The following is a 17335-nucleotide window of genomic DNA, read 5'->3' as shown; positions in this document are numbered from 1 at the left end:
TTGGGAAGGTGGCGGTGGGTGGTGGTTGGGGGACCCTTCCCATCTGTACGCAGGCTCAGCTCTCTCTGCCTCTGGCACACACACTTTAATTATTCATACCCCTGTCTCAGGTGAGCCCTGCCCCAGTCCTAGGACCTTGTGTTTGCATTCATTAAAGCTGGAACATGTTTGTGTTATTAGAGCCACCCTGTACGCCCCAGACAAGCGTGACCCAGAGGCAGCCGTGGAGAGTCCACAGTGTACCTACGTTTCCTTTTATCCAGCATAACCCTGCCTCCCCTCCCCCTGGTGTAGTGCCTGTGAGGGTGGGGAGAGGTAAAGTTTTTGAGCATTAATAAATTCTGATGAAGTCATAAATGCTAAGTTTAGCAGACTAGCAGGACCTCAGGAGACTGTGCCTTTTAAAGAGCGGTCCTTTAAGCATATGGGCCTGTGGGTCTGGGATAACAAACGGCATGTTTGAAGTGCTCCTTGGAGAACGCGTGCATATTTCCCTACTTTACCGCTGTGGACTCTTGCTTAATTAAGGCAGATAGATATGTATTTTTAACCCACTAGCCAGCAGTGTATGTAGCATCAGCACTGTACTATGGGATTGTTCCATTAAGGGACACAGTCTCATGCATATTTATGCTATTTACACTGCTAATTATATTTACAGTATATGTGATGGTAATGTGCTGCACTTGGAAAAAATAAAGATTATATAAAATATCAAAATTTTACTGTGTGAAGGAAGTACCTGTATGCAAGTGTATATCTACTGTAGTATGTCAATAGAATTTGAATGTGCATCTGTCATCAGTGCATCTGGCACTACATTTAAAGCAACCCTCTGGTTGTGCATACTGTAGATGACTTATTTACAAAATAATGAAAATATTTTTGAAGAACTCATTTTTAATTGAGAAAAGTAGATTTTGATAACACTTGTTTCTGGTAGGGTCATGCACTCTTGCAGCCTGGTTTTCTGGCTGTTTCCGTGCCAACCACTTGGAGACCCACTGAGCCAGTATATGATGGGCTGTTTTTGTTCAGCGAAAATACAGTTTTGCGTTTGTCTACACATGTGCATCTCTTTGTGTGTACATGCAGCAAAGACATCTTAATTCTCCCTCTCTCAGAGTTTTCACAGTTTTGTATGAATATGAGGAGGAAACGGCCATCACAGTGGTGATTTGAGGGATTATAATTCCGACACATCTATTACAGAATTCCATTCTACCCATAAAATATGAGTTTTTTTTCCATATGCCCAGGAATAGCTCAAAACAAATAATAATTAATTTTCTCTGTCATTCTCCTCTTCCCTCCATTCTTCTTACTTTCCTTCCACCCTCCCTCCTTGCTCTCCTTCTCTGGGTCCAGTGTTTGTCTTGGCCAGTAAGCTCCAGCAGCACATCTTCTCTGCCCACGGACAGGAGGATAAGATCTATGACTGCTCCCAGTGCCCACAGAAGTTCTTCTTTCAGACAGAGCTGCAGGTGAGTGCCGACGTCACCACTTCAGCTGGGCACTAGATGGGGAATACCAAAACATTACGTTTCTGCACGCGAAAGGGCGGTTGCTTCCTTTGAAACGATATGCATCTATTACAAATTATTGACCTTATCCTTGTATGTATCCAAGGACATCTCTGTGTATGTAAGTGTATGTGTTCCATGTACTCTGGGTTACATTTTCCAACATTTGCCAGTACTAAAGTATGTGCATGCAATCGCATGTGAAAGTAGACGGAACATCTTGATGTGAATTCTGTGTCATTTGTAAGACACTGGTAAGACTGAGGTGCATATATTTGTGTTGATGTTCTTGCGTTCTTGCCCATGGTTGCTCTCACAGAGGCGAGGTTTCATCTTCATGTGTGAATGGAATGCTGAGGGTGGAGGTAACATTTGCTCTGAAGTGACTTGGTCACCCTAAAGAGGCCCTGGTCCTGTGCAGCTGTAGCTGACCGCAGGCGCCCATGGCCGCGGTGTTCGCTGGCTATGGCTGCGCTTCAGCACTTTAGCACTCTGTTTGGCACTGAAGGGCACATGCCCCTTGTTTCCCAAGCCTGGTTTGGCTGCTGCTTGAAAAGAAAGCACAGAAAAGCCTGTAGCCACTCCTGCCCTCCAGGACCGGAGTTTGAAATCCGTGCCTCGAAGCATCGCTTGAGCTTTTCACAGTTGGCTTCGCTCTCGAGCAGAGTTTGGGTTATTCCTATTCTGAAGTATTCTTCTTTCACATCCCGCACACTGTACCCAAGCCTGCTCCAACAGAACTTCACCCTGTAATTAGTAGATATTTGCATTTACAACAACTACAACAACAACGTGGCTTCAGTGGGAAATGTGCTCCTAGCTAAATGTGCAGCAGTTCCATCAGATGTCAGAACAATGCTGTTTGATAGTGGGAGTGAAAGCAATGTGTGCTGTGTTTGCTCAGCATTGCCAATCCGTGTGTCACCCCTGCATGTATATGTGTGTCTGTGTGTCTGTGTGTCTGTGTGTCTGTGTGTCTGTGTGTGTGTGTGTGTGTGTGTGTGTGTGTGTGTGTGTGTGTGTGTGTGTGTGTGTGTGTGTGTGTGTGAGTGAGTGTCTGTGTGTGTATGTATGTGTGTATGTGTGTGTGCATGTGCATGTGTGCGTGTGTGTGCGCGCGTGTGTGCACGTGCGTGTGCGTGTGTGTGTGAGATGCTCATCTGAGAACCTTATCGCCAAACTGGAACCTCATAGGTCGCCGCTGCCATGGAAACCTCATCGCCTGGCGGGCATCATTTGTGCTGGCACCACCCCGAAATGAAAACGTCACGGGCTAACAGGCACCGAGTCATGGGGCAAACACAGATTTTGGTGAAGGGTTGAGTCCAGTACGCCACCAGGAGATTAACAACATCATTCATTTGTGTGCAATTAGAGCAGATAGCGGCCTCTCTCTCTTTCTCTCTTTCTCATTATGGAAAGCACAGATTATGTTTCTCAATCCGGGTCTTGAAGTAACTGCTAGTAATGAAGCTAATGTCACCCACATCTGCAGGCAGAAATAAGGGGGATGGTTGTTGACCGTATCAGGCCAGTAGATGGAATCGGGAAGGAGCACTCAATAGCTTTTTTACCTGTCCTTTAAAAAAAAATTTGTGCAAAGGTACGGAAATATACTGTGTTCTGCATTAGTCTTTGTACCTGTCTGATACCAATACTGGCGTGTTATCTGCTGTAGTTATCTCTTTAGAACGCACACACACACAGACACACGCACGCACTCACTCCTGAGGTAGTTTCTATACTTGGTCGTGTTTAAGGCAAACTTTTTCCTGACAGAATGATCTGAGCTCCCCTAAGGTGCAGTTGAATCTGAGCTCATATGTATTTTTGAAGAGGCAGAGACAGGCGGGAGTGTGAGGGATCACTGACCTCTCTCACACCGGGCAGTGCTGCGCTGTGAGTGGCTCGGGCTAGCGCTGGAGGGAACAGAGCGCCGCGCTGTGATTGGCCGCTTTAGCGTGGGCACACACGCCTCGAACCCTGCATTACCTGTGGGGCTCCATTTTCTACCTGATTCTGCCTTCGCTCTGCCTTTGTTCCCTTCCCGGCAGCCATCGCTTCTCATTCCCATTAAAGGCTGTATAATCACTATTATTATTATTATTATTATTATTATTATTATTATTACTATTATTAGTTCATTTTTTATAGATGTCTTGCACATTGGAGGCAAACCCCTTCTGTTTAAGTTCCTCCGGCCAGGTGAAGAGGAAGGAGAGGTGATTTTGTTCCGTATTGACCGCCCCCCCCTCGCTCCAGACTGTGGGCTGGGGGGGGAATCACGCAGTCTCTGCCTGCAGATGAGCCCCTGCCCCAGCGAGGACCAACACCCCCCCCCCCCCCCCCCCTCTAGGTGCCTGTCAGTCCAGCGTCAGCCAGCAGTGTTCTCACATGTTCCTGCCCGTCTCCGGAGACGCTCTGGACAGACAGCGCAGGGTTTTATTAGAGCCTGTCAGAAGAGCTACTGTAAATGTTTCAGCAACTGGGGCCGGAGCTATCTCAGCTACCCCTGCTGCCTGATCTCCTCCCTGTCTCTGAACTCTCTGGTCCGGTGGAAGGCAGAAGTAGCATTTCTTATGATCCCAAATCTTACCCCCCCCCCCCCCCAACCTCCTCCACCCCTACCTCCTCTAACCCCCGTCGTATTTCATGATGTTTGTCTGCTTGTCTTGTCTTGGCACTGACAAATCAGAAACATCACTGTTTAAAAATATATTGTGACAGACTGTGGATTTAGATTTCTCTTTGGCTGTTGTTCCTTTGGCTCTTTGCTGGCCAGTGTGTTCAAAGCGTAATTTTATACAGTACTCGGTGAGTCGTTCTTACCGTGTGTGTTCACTGTATGTGTGTGTATGTGCATGTATGTATGTGTATTGTGTGTGATGGAGGGTGTTTCTTTTGTGTGTGTTTCCATCTGTTTTGAGCTTCTGAACATGATTCCTAGTTTGGTAGGTGTAGCCTAGTAAAGCTTTAAAAAAAAAAAAAGATTTGTCGGTATTTGAAGGTGATTTTCAGTGGAGTGTGTTTAAGCAAAGCAGTGCTCAGTGCTATGCTACACTCTATTTCCCATCGGTCTGTCTGTGGAGAGAGCAGGTGAAGTCCACACAAGCCATCACCGGAGTCACAAACCAGATGGACAGGGTGCGAGCCTTCATCCGCCCGTAAACCCCCCCCCCTCCCGAACCCGTGTTCCTGCAGAGGATGCTGCCCGACTTGTTCTGTAAGCGCAGCGAGGTGCGAAACTATCTGCGGTGCCATCCCGCCCTGCGTACGCACGCGCGTGCCGTTCCAGTGTACGCTGTCAGCTCTGAGAGCCACAGGAGAGCGGGCCGTGTGCCCGTGTGTCCGCACACGTCCGTGTGTCCGCACACGTCTGACAGGCCACACGCGTGCGGCGTGTACAGGCGCAGACAGACGTGACGTGTACTGCCAATCCATATATTCATCTCTCTCTCTCTCTCTCTCTCTCTCTCCCTCTCTCTCTCTCTCTCTCTCTCTCTCTCCCTCTCTCTCTCTCTCTCTCTCCCTCTCTCTCCCTCTCTCTCTCTCTCTCTCCTGACATTTCTTTTGCTTTTTTCTCACTCTCACCTGGCTTTGTGTTTTTGCATTTTGTTACTTTTTGTTCTTCTCTTTCTCACTCTCCGAACAACTAAAGCAGAAAGTGGGTATGAAGCATACAACTATGAAGTTGTATATTTCATATTCATCGCCATCTCTCTCCCTCTCTCTCTCTCTCACTCCCTCCTGACGCTTCGTTACTTTAGGCCATGTTATTAGTATTCAAAGCCTGCCCCCCCCGGGTTGAACCAGCAGGATCTCTCTCTCAGTGCGACTTGCCAACAACATAGATTAAACAACATTAAATTAACCGCCAGTCTCATCCTCCATGCAAGACGGGATGAATAATTTCTGCAGTGATTTTTTTGTTCCATTCTGCTGTGGATGAGTCAGGGATGCATTAATTGACAGAGGAGTGTCTGAACGAGGGAGAGGGAGATCTGACCTCTCATTAACACAGATAACCGCAGGCAACAGGACTTTAATTGGGGTCCTTGAGTGTGGGGTCTTTGGGTGAAACGGCAGCCATACCGCCCTGTAGCCGACTCATGTTAACCAGCTGAAGCTAAAGCCCGGCTGTTCTTGGCCCAGAAATATTTCCAAGGGAGGCCTCTCGGGAAAACGAAGTTGCTGCCAGTAGTGGTGTTAATGAGTCAATAGGGGTCACTCTTCCATCTAGACAGAGTAAAATCCAAAATGTCCCAAGACTCCCAACACGTGGGGGACACTGTGCTATAGAAGGTGCCATCCTTCAAATGAGACGTTAAACCGAGGGTGTTAAATCTGACTCGCTGTGGATCAAAACGCTTGATTAGATCTCTATATCTGGTGGCCTAATTATCCTCCTGCATCTGATTGGGCGATGCAATCCCTTGAATTCCCTACCCACTTTGGTTCCTTGATTTATAACTGTAAATGAGCACTCAGGTCTCAGTTGGGCTGCCTGGTTGAAAAAAGGTAAATAAATAGACCTCATATCTTAAGCCAGTTCAAAAAATGTTCATTGATAATTGCTTTTAGCTGTTTGTCACAATTTTGATAACCTTGAATAGTTCACCCTGTTTAGTGGTAATGTCAAATGTGACAGTACACAGTGAATGTGTGTGCAGAAGAGTGTTTGTACTGAGTGTGTGTGTGTGTGTGGGGGGGGGTGGTATGTGTGTGCGCACGCAGTGTGTGCATGTATGCTTCTGAGTGCGTGTGTGTGTGGGCACATCTTCCTATCTCAGGCTCTGATTTGTTTATGCGTTATCTGGAGGGAGAGATGACACATTCTCCCATAGGCCTTTCAGAGCACTTTGTTTTCCGGCCTGGTTTCTTAGTTTATATTGTCAGATGCAGGGCTGAGTTTGTTCACTGTTTGCAAATGAAACCCAGGCAAACAACAGAAAGTACAAGCTGGGTGACCAGTTTAGTTCTTAATGTTTGATCAATGTTTGATGAAACCTGTTATCAACATCCGATGTGAAATATATTACCTATATCATTTCCCTGAGCAAAACGCATACTGGAAAGATATTTAATGTGCATTTAATGTGATTTAATGTGATTGTTCATTACTGCAGTCCTTTGGGCATTCAGTATGTTTGATTCTTATGAGGAATGTATTTCACACAAAAGACAAAAGCAATTTGTGTAACTAATATGTTTAAATTATTTTTGTTTAGTTTTATATTTGCATTTTTGGAAAACTCCGGAATTACCGTCTTGTAGGAATTTTCACGGAATGTCTTGCAAATGAATTTGCCCAGCCTGACACATTTTGCAATAAGCTATCTGATGAGTTAACCGGGAGGAATATGTTTTTAATTCACTGTGAATTCACTGGCATTATTATTGCTAAATGTTACCAAGCAGGGTTTTCTGTTCCCTGTCTTTTCCGGCTGTGATTTTCTAAAGGTCATCGGATCTTCTGAGACAGCTTGTCTGTCTCCGCCTGACTCCGTGAGGAATGAAGTCTGTCATTTACTCTGTGGCTCACACTGGCAGCAACCAGGGGAACAATCTGCATTTTATATAGTTTTCTGTGTCGCCTGTACATGCTGTTTGATGTAGGTTTGAAATAACTGACAGAATCACTGCGCAAAAAAGCTACTACATGTCAACAGTCATAACGTTATTCACAAACTGTATTGTATTTTCAATGTTTTATATAAATATTATTCAGCTCCTAATGATGTAAAATCATCTATTAAGTATAAAGTCCATTAGAAAACTAAAATTAAATGAATGAATGATGATCACATAATGTCTGTCTGTTTTTCAGTAGAAGTTAACCCATTAAAATGACTCCTCTGACAGCATCGTTTAATAACAGCCTCCGTTCGGCATCGATAGTGTCCACTTTATGGTCTCCTCCTGATTGCGCAGGTGGGTTTTTTGTGAGGGTGGGGGGGAGGATAATTTGGCTGTTTCCCGCCCCGTTGCTAGCGTTCCTAATGAGCCTTTTAATAGGGCTGCAGAACGCTCGTTTTCCTCCCCCAAACAGTAGGATCCCGGTATCGAGCCTCCCTGGAACCACCGGCCTATCTGCTTAGACAGGGTAATGGTTCTCATTTGGAGTTACTAAAAGAAAGCCTTTTAAAAGGGCTTTTTGTTGGGCTCGCAGTATTTATATATTTTTAATCAAACGGTCTGTATTTCTGAGAGTAGTTTATGCATCAATGCGACTATAGGGTGAGCCCAAATCATATTCTGCTATAATGAGAGAGGGCAGAGCTGATCCCACTCACTCACTGTAGGAGGCATGGTGCTGGTTTCTCATATATCAGTTATGGACTTGCTTCTGTGTTACAGACATGTAACCCAGCCTTTACAGCACTTACAAGATTGGCACATTGTGCACTCATAGTGATGGCTACTTCCTGTTAAGTAGAGTAGTGAAGGAAATGGACTGAGCAAAATAAGGAACTGGTGAATGATGAGGGGAAGAGTGAGTGACTGAGTGACTGCAGTGGTACTGAGTGAACTGGGCATGAAGGAGTGTGTGTTCACTTCCTGAGCTCTTGGCAAATGTTAAGAATACAGAGTTACTAAGAGCATACTGTATATGGTATTTGTCTTATTTATTTGATGTACTTTAGTTGAGACTCATCTTTTAAATAGCTGAGAGCTAAGGGGGACACTATAAACAGAAAAAGTAAATCATGTAAATCCAGATCCAGTTTTCTCTCTAGTTATCTGTCTCGCTGCAGGGCTTTCTGAGGAGGCGTTGTCACAGTTTAACATTCCATTTAATAAGTTGATAATCGTGTCGGAGGCACGCGTTCAAAGCGGCCGTCATTTCTCTTCTGCACGACACCCCAGGGGAAAACAATGGGAGAGTTGACTTTGACTCGGTCCCATTTGATCAGAAACGTGTGGAATCTAGCCGTGTGGGCCGGACGTGGTCGCCGCTTCGTTGCTTATCGTTTGTTTCCCGCTTTGTTTTTACCGTACCCTGTCTCCATGGGTACGAAAAACCAACCTGTATTTCTTTTTTAATTGCAAGTGAAACTATATGAAAACTTGTCTTTGATTGTAATGTTGTATGGGCCAAGGCCTAGCTTTCCAAGCTGCTGGGCAGAAAATAGGAATTTTTCTCTCCCTTTTGTATCATATTGTGATCTGGCAAATGAAGGAGTTGTGCACTCATTAAACATCTCCACTGAAAATTCCAGCTTAAATCAGCCTAAACTGGTTTAAGATGCATTTTCCACACTTCTGACTGGTTCTTGCTGGTGAACCAGCTGTTTAGACAGCTAGTCTACCAAGTTTGACCACCAGCTTACTCAAACAACTAGCTTTGACCAGCTAAGATCTACTTTGAGCAGGTAAGGCCAGCTTTGACTGGCCACAGACCAGCTAAGATCTGCTTTGAGCAGGTAAGGCCAACTTTGACTGATCACAGACCAGCTAAGATCTGCTTTGAGCAGGTAAGGCCAGCTTTGACTGGCCACAGACCAGCTAAGACCAGCTGGTTATCTCTGAGCGTTTACAGCGGCACAAATTCATCACCACGCAATCTTGTGGCGTTTTGCTCCCTTGTGATTATATTTCTAATTACATTTGTGCAGGCACTAAACAAGAGGACCTCAAACATGGAATGGATAGAATAAAGGGAGGAGTGTGAGGGATGGAATGAGGGGAATGAGCGATGGAGAAAGATGGGGGATAGAATGGATACAAGGTAAAGTGGACAAGATGAGTTTGATGGTCCCTGAGTACACTGGAGGATGTCTTTACCTGGCCATGATGAGACCTCACACCGAGAGTTAGCACTGAAGGATGTAACATCCACTTTACCTGAGTGCCATTAGTGCCCATCTGCTAGCAGCCACCTCCAGCACAACCAAGTCTGTGTGTCAGCAGGGCAGTGAGAGGAACCCACAATAACATGAACACACAATCATTTCTGCACGTGTCTGTCAATTTTAGATGCAACAAAACCCTTTTTTTCTGGGATTGGGTGAGTTGTCTAAGGTGTTCTAAGTAAGTGGGTTTCCCTCGAATAGGGAGGCTGTGTTTCTTTTTCTTTTTTGAAGACTAGACAAAAAAGGCCAAAAAAGAAAAATAGCTGGCAAAATGTCACTCAAAACTTAGGCATCGTTTCCCTTCCCCAGTGTCCTTTGGTTTCCATCCTTCAGAAATGTGTGGGTGAAGACCCCCACCCACCTCCACCCCTGCCTGACCCAGGGTGTCCACAGGTCCCAAAGGAGTCCACCTCCAAGAAAACTAAGTGTGCATGTTTCCAAGGAGACCTGGCCTCCAGCGGCTGTTGTTGTGGCTACAGAACGCCAGCTGCTTCTCCTCCCCAAAGCTGAGCTCGGTCCATCCCATCCCCCTTCTCCCCTTCCTCCTTCCCCCTCTCCCCTTGGCCTTTGTCCAAATCAGGAAGGACTTACACCCCCGGCAGGCCTGGGCCATTCCCGGAGTTATGGTGTGAAAAATGACTAGGTGTAGGCGTTGCTTTAGACCCCAGAGCCGGTGTAAAAAGGCTGAGGAGAAAGCAGTCTCTTCCTGCTCTGGATTCAGAGAGGCCCTCTGATGTCATCCACATTCATGACATCCTGGACAGCCTCCCATCGCCCCCGTCCCCCATCTATTCCCTCATTTGTGTTGGCACAGGCAGAGAGCATGATGGAATCTTTCTGATTACAGAGAAAATCCATCCTTGCAGTGTTAGACCTGTGACAAAGAAAACTAATGTGTTTCATTCATGGTGCTATGCTCAGCCTCACAGCTTCCTGTCTATGCATTAATAATGCACCGTAAATGTTGGTGTAGAAGTACCATCCCTTTTTTCTGACATATGAGGATGCACGGAAAATGTGCGTATACACCAGATAGTACGGTACCTACCACAGTGCAAGGAAATGGATAAAGCACTCCATTTTCACAAGGGAAGAAAAATCTCATTAATACTCACTTAGGGGTTGTTTTATGAGAAAAATAAGGCTAGGGGAAAGTGTTTCGAAGGCTTTAGCATGCATTTATAAACAGGCTTTGTGAGGGCTATCGACCCAGGGTGCACTTGGCACCTCCGTTAAAGCCCATTCCCTGTGGGTCCAATTTCAAACGCTGCTCTCCTCTCTCTCTCTCTCTCTCTCTCTCATCTCTCTCTCTCTCTCTCTCTCTCTCTCTCTCCTCTCTCTCTCTCTCTCTCTCTCTCTCTCTCTCTCTCTCTCTCTCTCTCTCTCTCTCTCTCTCTCTCTCTCTCTCTCTCTCTCTCTCTCTCTCTCTCTCTCTCTCCCTTGCTCTCTCTCTCTCTCCAGAAAATGTCACCGTTAAACTTCAAGCCGCTGCTACTCACGACAGTTACACATTCTGCACGGGGGTAAACGTATGGTTAAATCTTCTGAGCGTTTAATCTGCCGAAACAGACACTAGTACCCTTTAAAAAGACAGGTGAATTAATAATTTAAAAAGGGATTAGACGGGGCGGCCGGCAGTGTTGGGATCGCCGTGGCAACGGGGCAGGGGTGAGGACGTGGCGGATCAAAGGCGGCTGCATCGCTCTTATCGTGCGGCTCTGCAGACAGATACTTCACGGCTGTAATTAAGCGGTTCAAGAGGATGAGCGTCGTACGCGTTATTTGTAATCAAACAACCGGCGCGCGTTTTTCCCCGGCATTGTGCCGCTCGTACGCCTTAATTAAAATCTTGACTGATGACTCTGAATAAATTGCGGAGCCGCCGCGGTCTCTGCGGTACGGCCGTTGCCGTGCGTGGAATGCTGAGCGTTCTGCCGTCGTGGTAACGGCGAGCGGTCGGCTTGGGGGCCGGGATTTTCTGGGAAGAGCGTAACAAACTCATGGCGTGTGGATGTTTTGGACAAGCTGAACCAGGGACTTGTCTGTTTCAGCTGTAAATGACTGCGTGTTATGTTGCTACAGCCAAAAAGCAGCAGTAATTTGTTCATATGTTTACAATGTCATAAAAACGCTTCTTAGTAGTTTCCATGTCCATAAGGGAAAGCATCAGAATTTCCTTCCCTTGCTTTTCCAGCAGCTTAGCTACTAAAGGCAAATATGTCTGGAGACATTAATCTGAGGCTAAAGGCATATGTTGGGTGCATGTTAACCTTTGAGTGCAGCGACTGTATTTCCATTCCTGAGGCATTCCTGCCCGATCATGACTGCGCTCAGATGGATGTTTTGCGTTTATAAGTTATTCTGAATGGAAATGATTTTCATTGGACGGCCACGCATTGCCACAGACGTGAGGCGTACAGGTGTGGTGGCAGCAGGGCGGGGCCACGGCCTGAGGGCTCATCTCATTGAACAAATCCTTCATCACCCTATAAGGTAGTTTGCTTTGCCTATAAATGGGGCTCGCTGCGACACTCGCATAAAGAAATCTTAATGCAGAACCGCACTGCATTCACTCAATAAATGAAGATTAATGCGTCCCAAGCTGTGAAATGGTACTGGCTATTAGGGGTGTGCAGATAACACCTTCTGTAAATACATCTCCTCAAGCACCAAAATCATCTGTATCTGTATTTGTATTCATTGGGGGGTAGGGGGGGTTTGTCTTGTACTGTTGTGTAACGGGTGCATCTGTCAGTGTCACAAAATGCATTAAGACGTGCGTTGCATTGTGCGCAACAAATGACCATTGTTCATTGTTCACTTTTGCTTCTAAATTCATTTTTCAAATATCTTCCAAATGTCAGTGGTCAATTTGAGAAGAAATGTGTATGCAGCACAAAATGCATGCATTTCCAAATAGGGTATTCTGGTTTCGATATTGCGTTATCCACATTCAGTATACTTCTTTGCATTAACTACATTTCCAATATGCTTGGGAGGGTTGTTTGGGGGTGGGGGTTGTCCTTAGTGTAATATGATTATTATATGCAATAATGTATACTTATTTTATGGCGATATAAGAACATTTCAAGCTAAAAGACCATTTTCTTTGCCACTCCCTTTTCAGCTTATTGAAACACATTTCTTTCTCCTGTGCCCATAACAATACAAAAACCTTGCATTGCAGCCTGGGAAAATTAGGCAATGAGGAAAAGATAACGGATTGTGCTCAAACTTGGGTAACCTTGAGTTCAAATGTAGATTTCTCTAAAAATGCATAATTACCTTGATTTATGCATTTTAACTAAAGCTTTGAATCGAACCCCACTGTCAGTTTCTCCGCACATGACCTTCCCTTACTCCACCCATTGACCAGGCAGAAGGTGGGGGTTAATGCCAGTGTGGAGCCAGAGGCTCCAAGCGCCCAGCAGTCATTTAGAAATGCTTAACGCCTCCAAACAAACGCTCTCACCGCCTGCCCAAGGTGCTCTTCTGTGGACAGTGTGTGTCAGCCAAGGAACAGCGGAAAAAAAATACAACCATTTGTTTCAAAAGCTAAGCCTGTTGATTTTCATAAAGAAACCAAATGAATGTGTTGGTCCTGGAGTGGACTCGTCCACATTGCAGACAGTATGCGGATGAGTCCACATACTTGTTCTCCAGTTTGGTCTAGTGCTTTCGTTTCATCAGATGAGTATAAATTAGACTGCTTTACTGTTGGCATAGGAGCCTGATGCTTTGGAGAAGCCTCCTCTCACATAAGGAGCTGGTATGTGCTGTTTGTGTGTGTGTGTGCGTGCACATGCATGTGTGTGTGTGCCTGCGTGCGTGCGTGCGTGCGTGTGTGTGCGCACGCGCATATGTTCAGTAGTTTCATAGGACAGTTTACATATTTCACAGGCTGTACCATCGGACATTGTAACCAGGGTCCATCACGGCTACTTTTGTCTTCTGAAAGGCGACGGGTTGAGAGAGATTAAGGCTATTTAGGTCATTTAGGTCTATTAAAGTATACATCGGTTAGCCTCAACTCAGTACGACACAAAGCCTCAACTCAATACAGCACCTAGCCTCAACTCAATACAGCACCTAGCCTCAACTCAATACGGCACTTAGCCTGAGACGAGAGAAAACGTCACCCCTTTTCATTCCATCACAGTGAAACGGGTGTACTTGGGTGCGGCTGGGTGGGGAGAGTCGGATGAGGCACTCTACCTTCGAACCCCAAGAGCGAGCATTATCTTTACGCACGCACGCACGCACGCACGCACGCACGCAAACACCGATGCCGCAGAAGACCTGGGAAGCTGTCCTTGAGAGCGTCTTCACTGAGCTCCCATGCCGGAAGAGGCACGTGCTCTGTATGATCCGGCCTCCCGGCGGGCAGCGTTTTTTCCGCTCTGATAGCCGTTACGAGTCGCCATTACGCCCCTGGATCCGCTCTCCTCCGGGGCCGCCCCCCGCGCTTCGGCACGTCAATATTCCCGCCATTTGAAGTCTCTCGCTTCTGGGACCGACGGTGCGGCGGTAACCGGGCAGGCTGGCGAGGCCGGCCCGTGTTCATTAATAAGGCCCCAAATCGAATCGTCTGCAGCGGGTAGGCCTGGGGGGGTCCCAGGGGGGCCACATCACAGCCCCCCCTAATGCCCCCCTACTGCCTGCGCCCCGATACACTTACAGGAGCTTTATTTTCCAGCGAGCCGGCGGGAGATAAAATGGAGGAGTCACCGGCTTGTCGGGAAGTCTCCGCAGGGCGGCAGTTATGTGGGTAACCTCACCGGGGCGAGAGTTCTGCACTCCTGTTAAAGACTCATTATCCCATCCGAATGGGGGGGAGAAGAAGGGCCTGGCTTTGAAGCAGACACGGAGATGCGTTTAAGTTCTGGTGTGCGCATCGCCTACGTGTTTCCAGTGTTCTCGCCATGCTGCGATTGGATGTGAGGGGGTGGCGTTTGCGGTCTTGGCCTGTAGGCGTGGGCTTGAACATGCGTGTACGTACTGCGCAGTGACTGATCAGCAAGCGCTGTCTTTCATCCACAGCCAAGGATTAGTTGTCACAGCGTACGTGGGCTTGCTGTTAACTTTGATGAGTACATTTTAACTTGACTTTGTTTACTCACAGAAAACTAAGACCTAAATTCATATTATGTAAGGAAATTAAAAAAGAACCCTATTTTTATGGACTTAATGACAAATTGTGTCTAAAAAAAGCTCTTAAACTGAATGTTTTAATGGGCCAGAATGGGCCAGAAGGTATTCAGCACAGCCTGCTTGAGCGAGGGATAGGGATGTGGATGTGGGATGGGGTGAGGTTTGGCTCCATAGGTTGGGGGGTGTATCTCTGGTTTTGTAGGTCAAAATGGAGGGCGTGGGGTTAGGGGACATAGGCACAGGACACATGACAGGTACTTGGGAGTCTGTGCTATTAAGAAACTCCAAAGCAGCGTTTTGACTCAGTGCAGCAAGTGGGGCGTGTAGTTTGCATTAAAGGGATTAGCAGACACTTCAAAAGGTGACCTGGATTCTGCCCACCAGGGGCACCCATCACACACAGCCCTCTGCAGGCCCTGAAACCAACTCCCACTGCACCGCCACTGGCATATCAGGGTGTGTGTGTGTGTGTGTGTGTGTGTGTGTGTGTGTGTGTGTGTGTGTGTGTGTGTGTGTGTGTGTGTGTGTGTGTGTGTGTGTGTGTGTGTGTGTGTGTGTGTGTGTGTGTGTGTGTGTGTGTGTGTGTGTGTGTGTGTGTGTGTGTGTGCGCCTGCATGTGTGTGTTTTTCCTGGTACAAATGTGTGTGCACCTGTGCAAATTTGTGTTTGAGAGAGTATGTGATTGTATGCAAACTTGCATTCCTCTACGTTCAAGTAAAATACTGGATTTGGAAGGGATGCATTCATTTTGTAATGGAACTATGATTGCTATTGCAGGGTTTAGGTTTGAGATGTGGGGATTTGTTCATGCGAGTTGTGTTATTGTACATGCTGGATTTGTTCATGTGAGTTGTGTTGTTGTACATGCTGGATTTGTTCATGGGAGTTGTGTTATTGTACATGCTGTTGATGATGTCATGATGCTTGAGAAGTGAATATTCAAATGACCAATATTAACCAAACACATCTCCCTCTCCTTCCTGTAAACATTTGGACTGATTTGAAGTATATATATATACAAATCCGAATGATCCAGAATACTTAATTGGGTGATCAATCCTTTATTTACAAATTTGAAGCACACATTTGACACCTGTCTCTCAAGCCCACTAATTCCAAGACGATATTTAAAAAAGGATTTAAGGCAGTCTGATTTTGTTTGTTTTATTTTTTCAATGTTTCATCAGGTTAATATTTGGTGGTCTTGATGTTCTGTATATCTCTCTGTACTTTATGTATACATCTCTCTCTCTGGTGGTTTTAGTATTGGCTTTTTCAATGCTATAGTCTTAGGTGCTTTCAGCCAGGGCTCCAAACCTTAGGGAATTGAAATTAACCTCGCTATTTCTTCTTGTTTTGTTGCAGAACCACACTTTGAGCCAGCACAACAGCTAACATGGGGGAAGGCTTCATCTCAGACGAGCTCTCACAGAGGAAGGAAAATTTCTTTTTAAGTCGACATAAAAAAAAAAGGCAAATGCGGTCAAACTCTAACATATTCTTTGCACGAAACTTTCACTGCGGTTGAACGTGAACCGAAATCATGTGTGGTAAGAAAAATACCTTGTATTCTTTTTTCTTTTTTTGGGAAATACACAAAAAAAAGACTATGGACAGTGTGATTTGAATATTTCATATCAGATTGACATGCTGTAAATAATACAATTCACATGTTGGTTAACTCCATCGAGCATTTTGACAGTCCGTTCCCAGATCCCTCTCCAAAGAACAGTCATGTAAGGCCGCATGCGTTTGGTATGACCGGGAGGGACCGGGTCAGGTGTCCGAAACAGAGGGGAGACCGCAAACCCATTCACCAAACGCAACCTGAGTCCACATCCAGACCCTCCATGTAATGTTGCGTTGAAGTTTTGGACGTGGATCGGTTTAATCTGCTCTGCCTTTGGGCAGAAAAAAAACAAAAAAACATAACCATATATGCAATAGCGGCGACACCGCCAACACGTCTGTTCCAACGTGAAGTGAAGAGTTTTGTGGCTCTAATCGTTTTTCCGGCAAAAGGGGACTTTCCAGCTGGAGAATTGCCGGTGGAATAACTGTTTTTAAGGTCTACTCTATGGACAGAACCAGGACAGTACTGGAAGTGTTTTTGTTTGTTTGGTTAGATAGTTCATTTGTTTTTGTTTTTTTTCACTGGGAAATAAATCCAATTTAACTTCAGATACTGGAGTGTGCTTTTTCTTCTTCGTTTTGATTATGTATGTAAGAAGCCTTTGTCTTTGACATTCTTGGAATTTGTTGAAGATCTTTTGGTGGTTATTGTGGCTCTCCATTGCTCTGTTAAACCCATTTGACATTATTGGAGTATTCCATTCCATTATTTAAGATTTAGTATTATTTCAAGTCAAGACGCACTTTTGTAAGAAAAAAAAATGTTTGACATTTTGAAATCTGTTCTTACTCAGATAACTGGACATAACCTCTCTGGCAGAACTTTGGAATATCAGAGTAAAAAAAATCACTTCTAAACTAAATGCTGTTGTATATGTTATGTACAAATATGGACTGAGTTCTGGATTTGGCTGAACTCATTTTTTTGTGTTGCACATGTGAGGAATATTAAATCTGTATGAGAAAATAATTTTTCCCCAAGTCATCTTTGTGTTTGTTCCTTTAAGAAAAGCTCATATAGTTTCGAAAGCTTGGTCTGCTATTGTGATTTATTTGTTTTCAAGATAATTCAGATTAAAAGCCCTAGTTTTTGGTGCCGTGTTGCACTCGCTGTTCCACTACACAAGACAAGGCGGCACAAGACCATATGTACAAGGTGAGTAGCAGCAGATGTAC

The 17335-nt window shown here is 45.5% G+C and overlaps 1 protein-coding gene across 2 annotated transcripts in view; it reads left to right on the top strand.

The window, feature by feature from the left end:
- Nucleotides 1–17129, top strand: part of LOC133137843 (zinc finger protein 521-like) — a 122763-nt gene extending 105634 nt beyond the window's left edge. For both annotated transcript variants that reach the window (XM_061256224.1, XM_061256223.1), the window contains exons 7-8: nt 1369–1484; nt 15893–17129. In XM_061256224.1, the coding sequence (XP_061112208.1) occupies nt 1369–1484; nt 15893–15922 (146 nt within the window). In that variant the 3' untranslated portion in view covers nt 15923–17129. The remainder of the gene's footprint in view (nt 1–1368; nt 1485–15892) is intronic.
- The last annotated feature ends 206 nt before the right edge of the window (nt 17130–17335 follow it).

Source organism: Conger conger, chromosome 9, assembly GCF_963514075.1.
Source record: "Conger conger chromosome 9, fConCon1.1, whole genome shotgun sequence".
In the NCBI taxonomy this organism is placed as follows: domain Eukaryota; kingdom Metazoa; phylum Chordata; class Actinopteri; order Anguilliformes; family Congridae; genus Conger; species Conger conger.
This window is presented reverse-complemented; position numbering and strand designations above follow the sequence as displayed.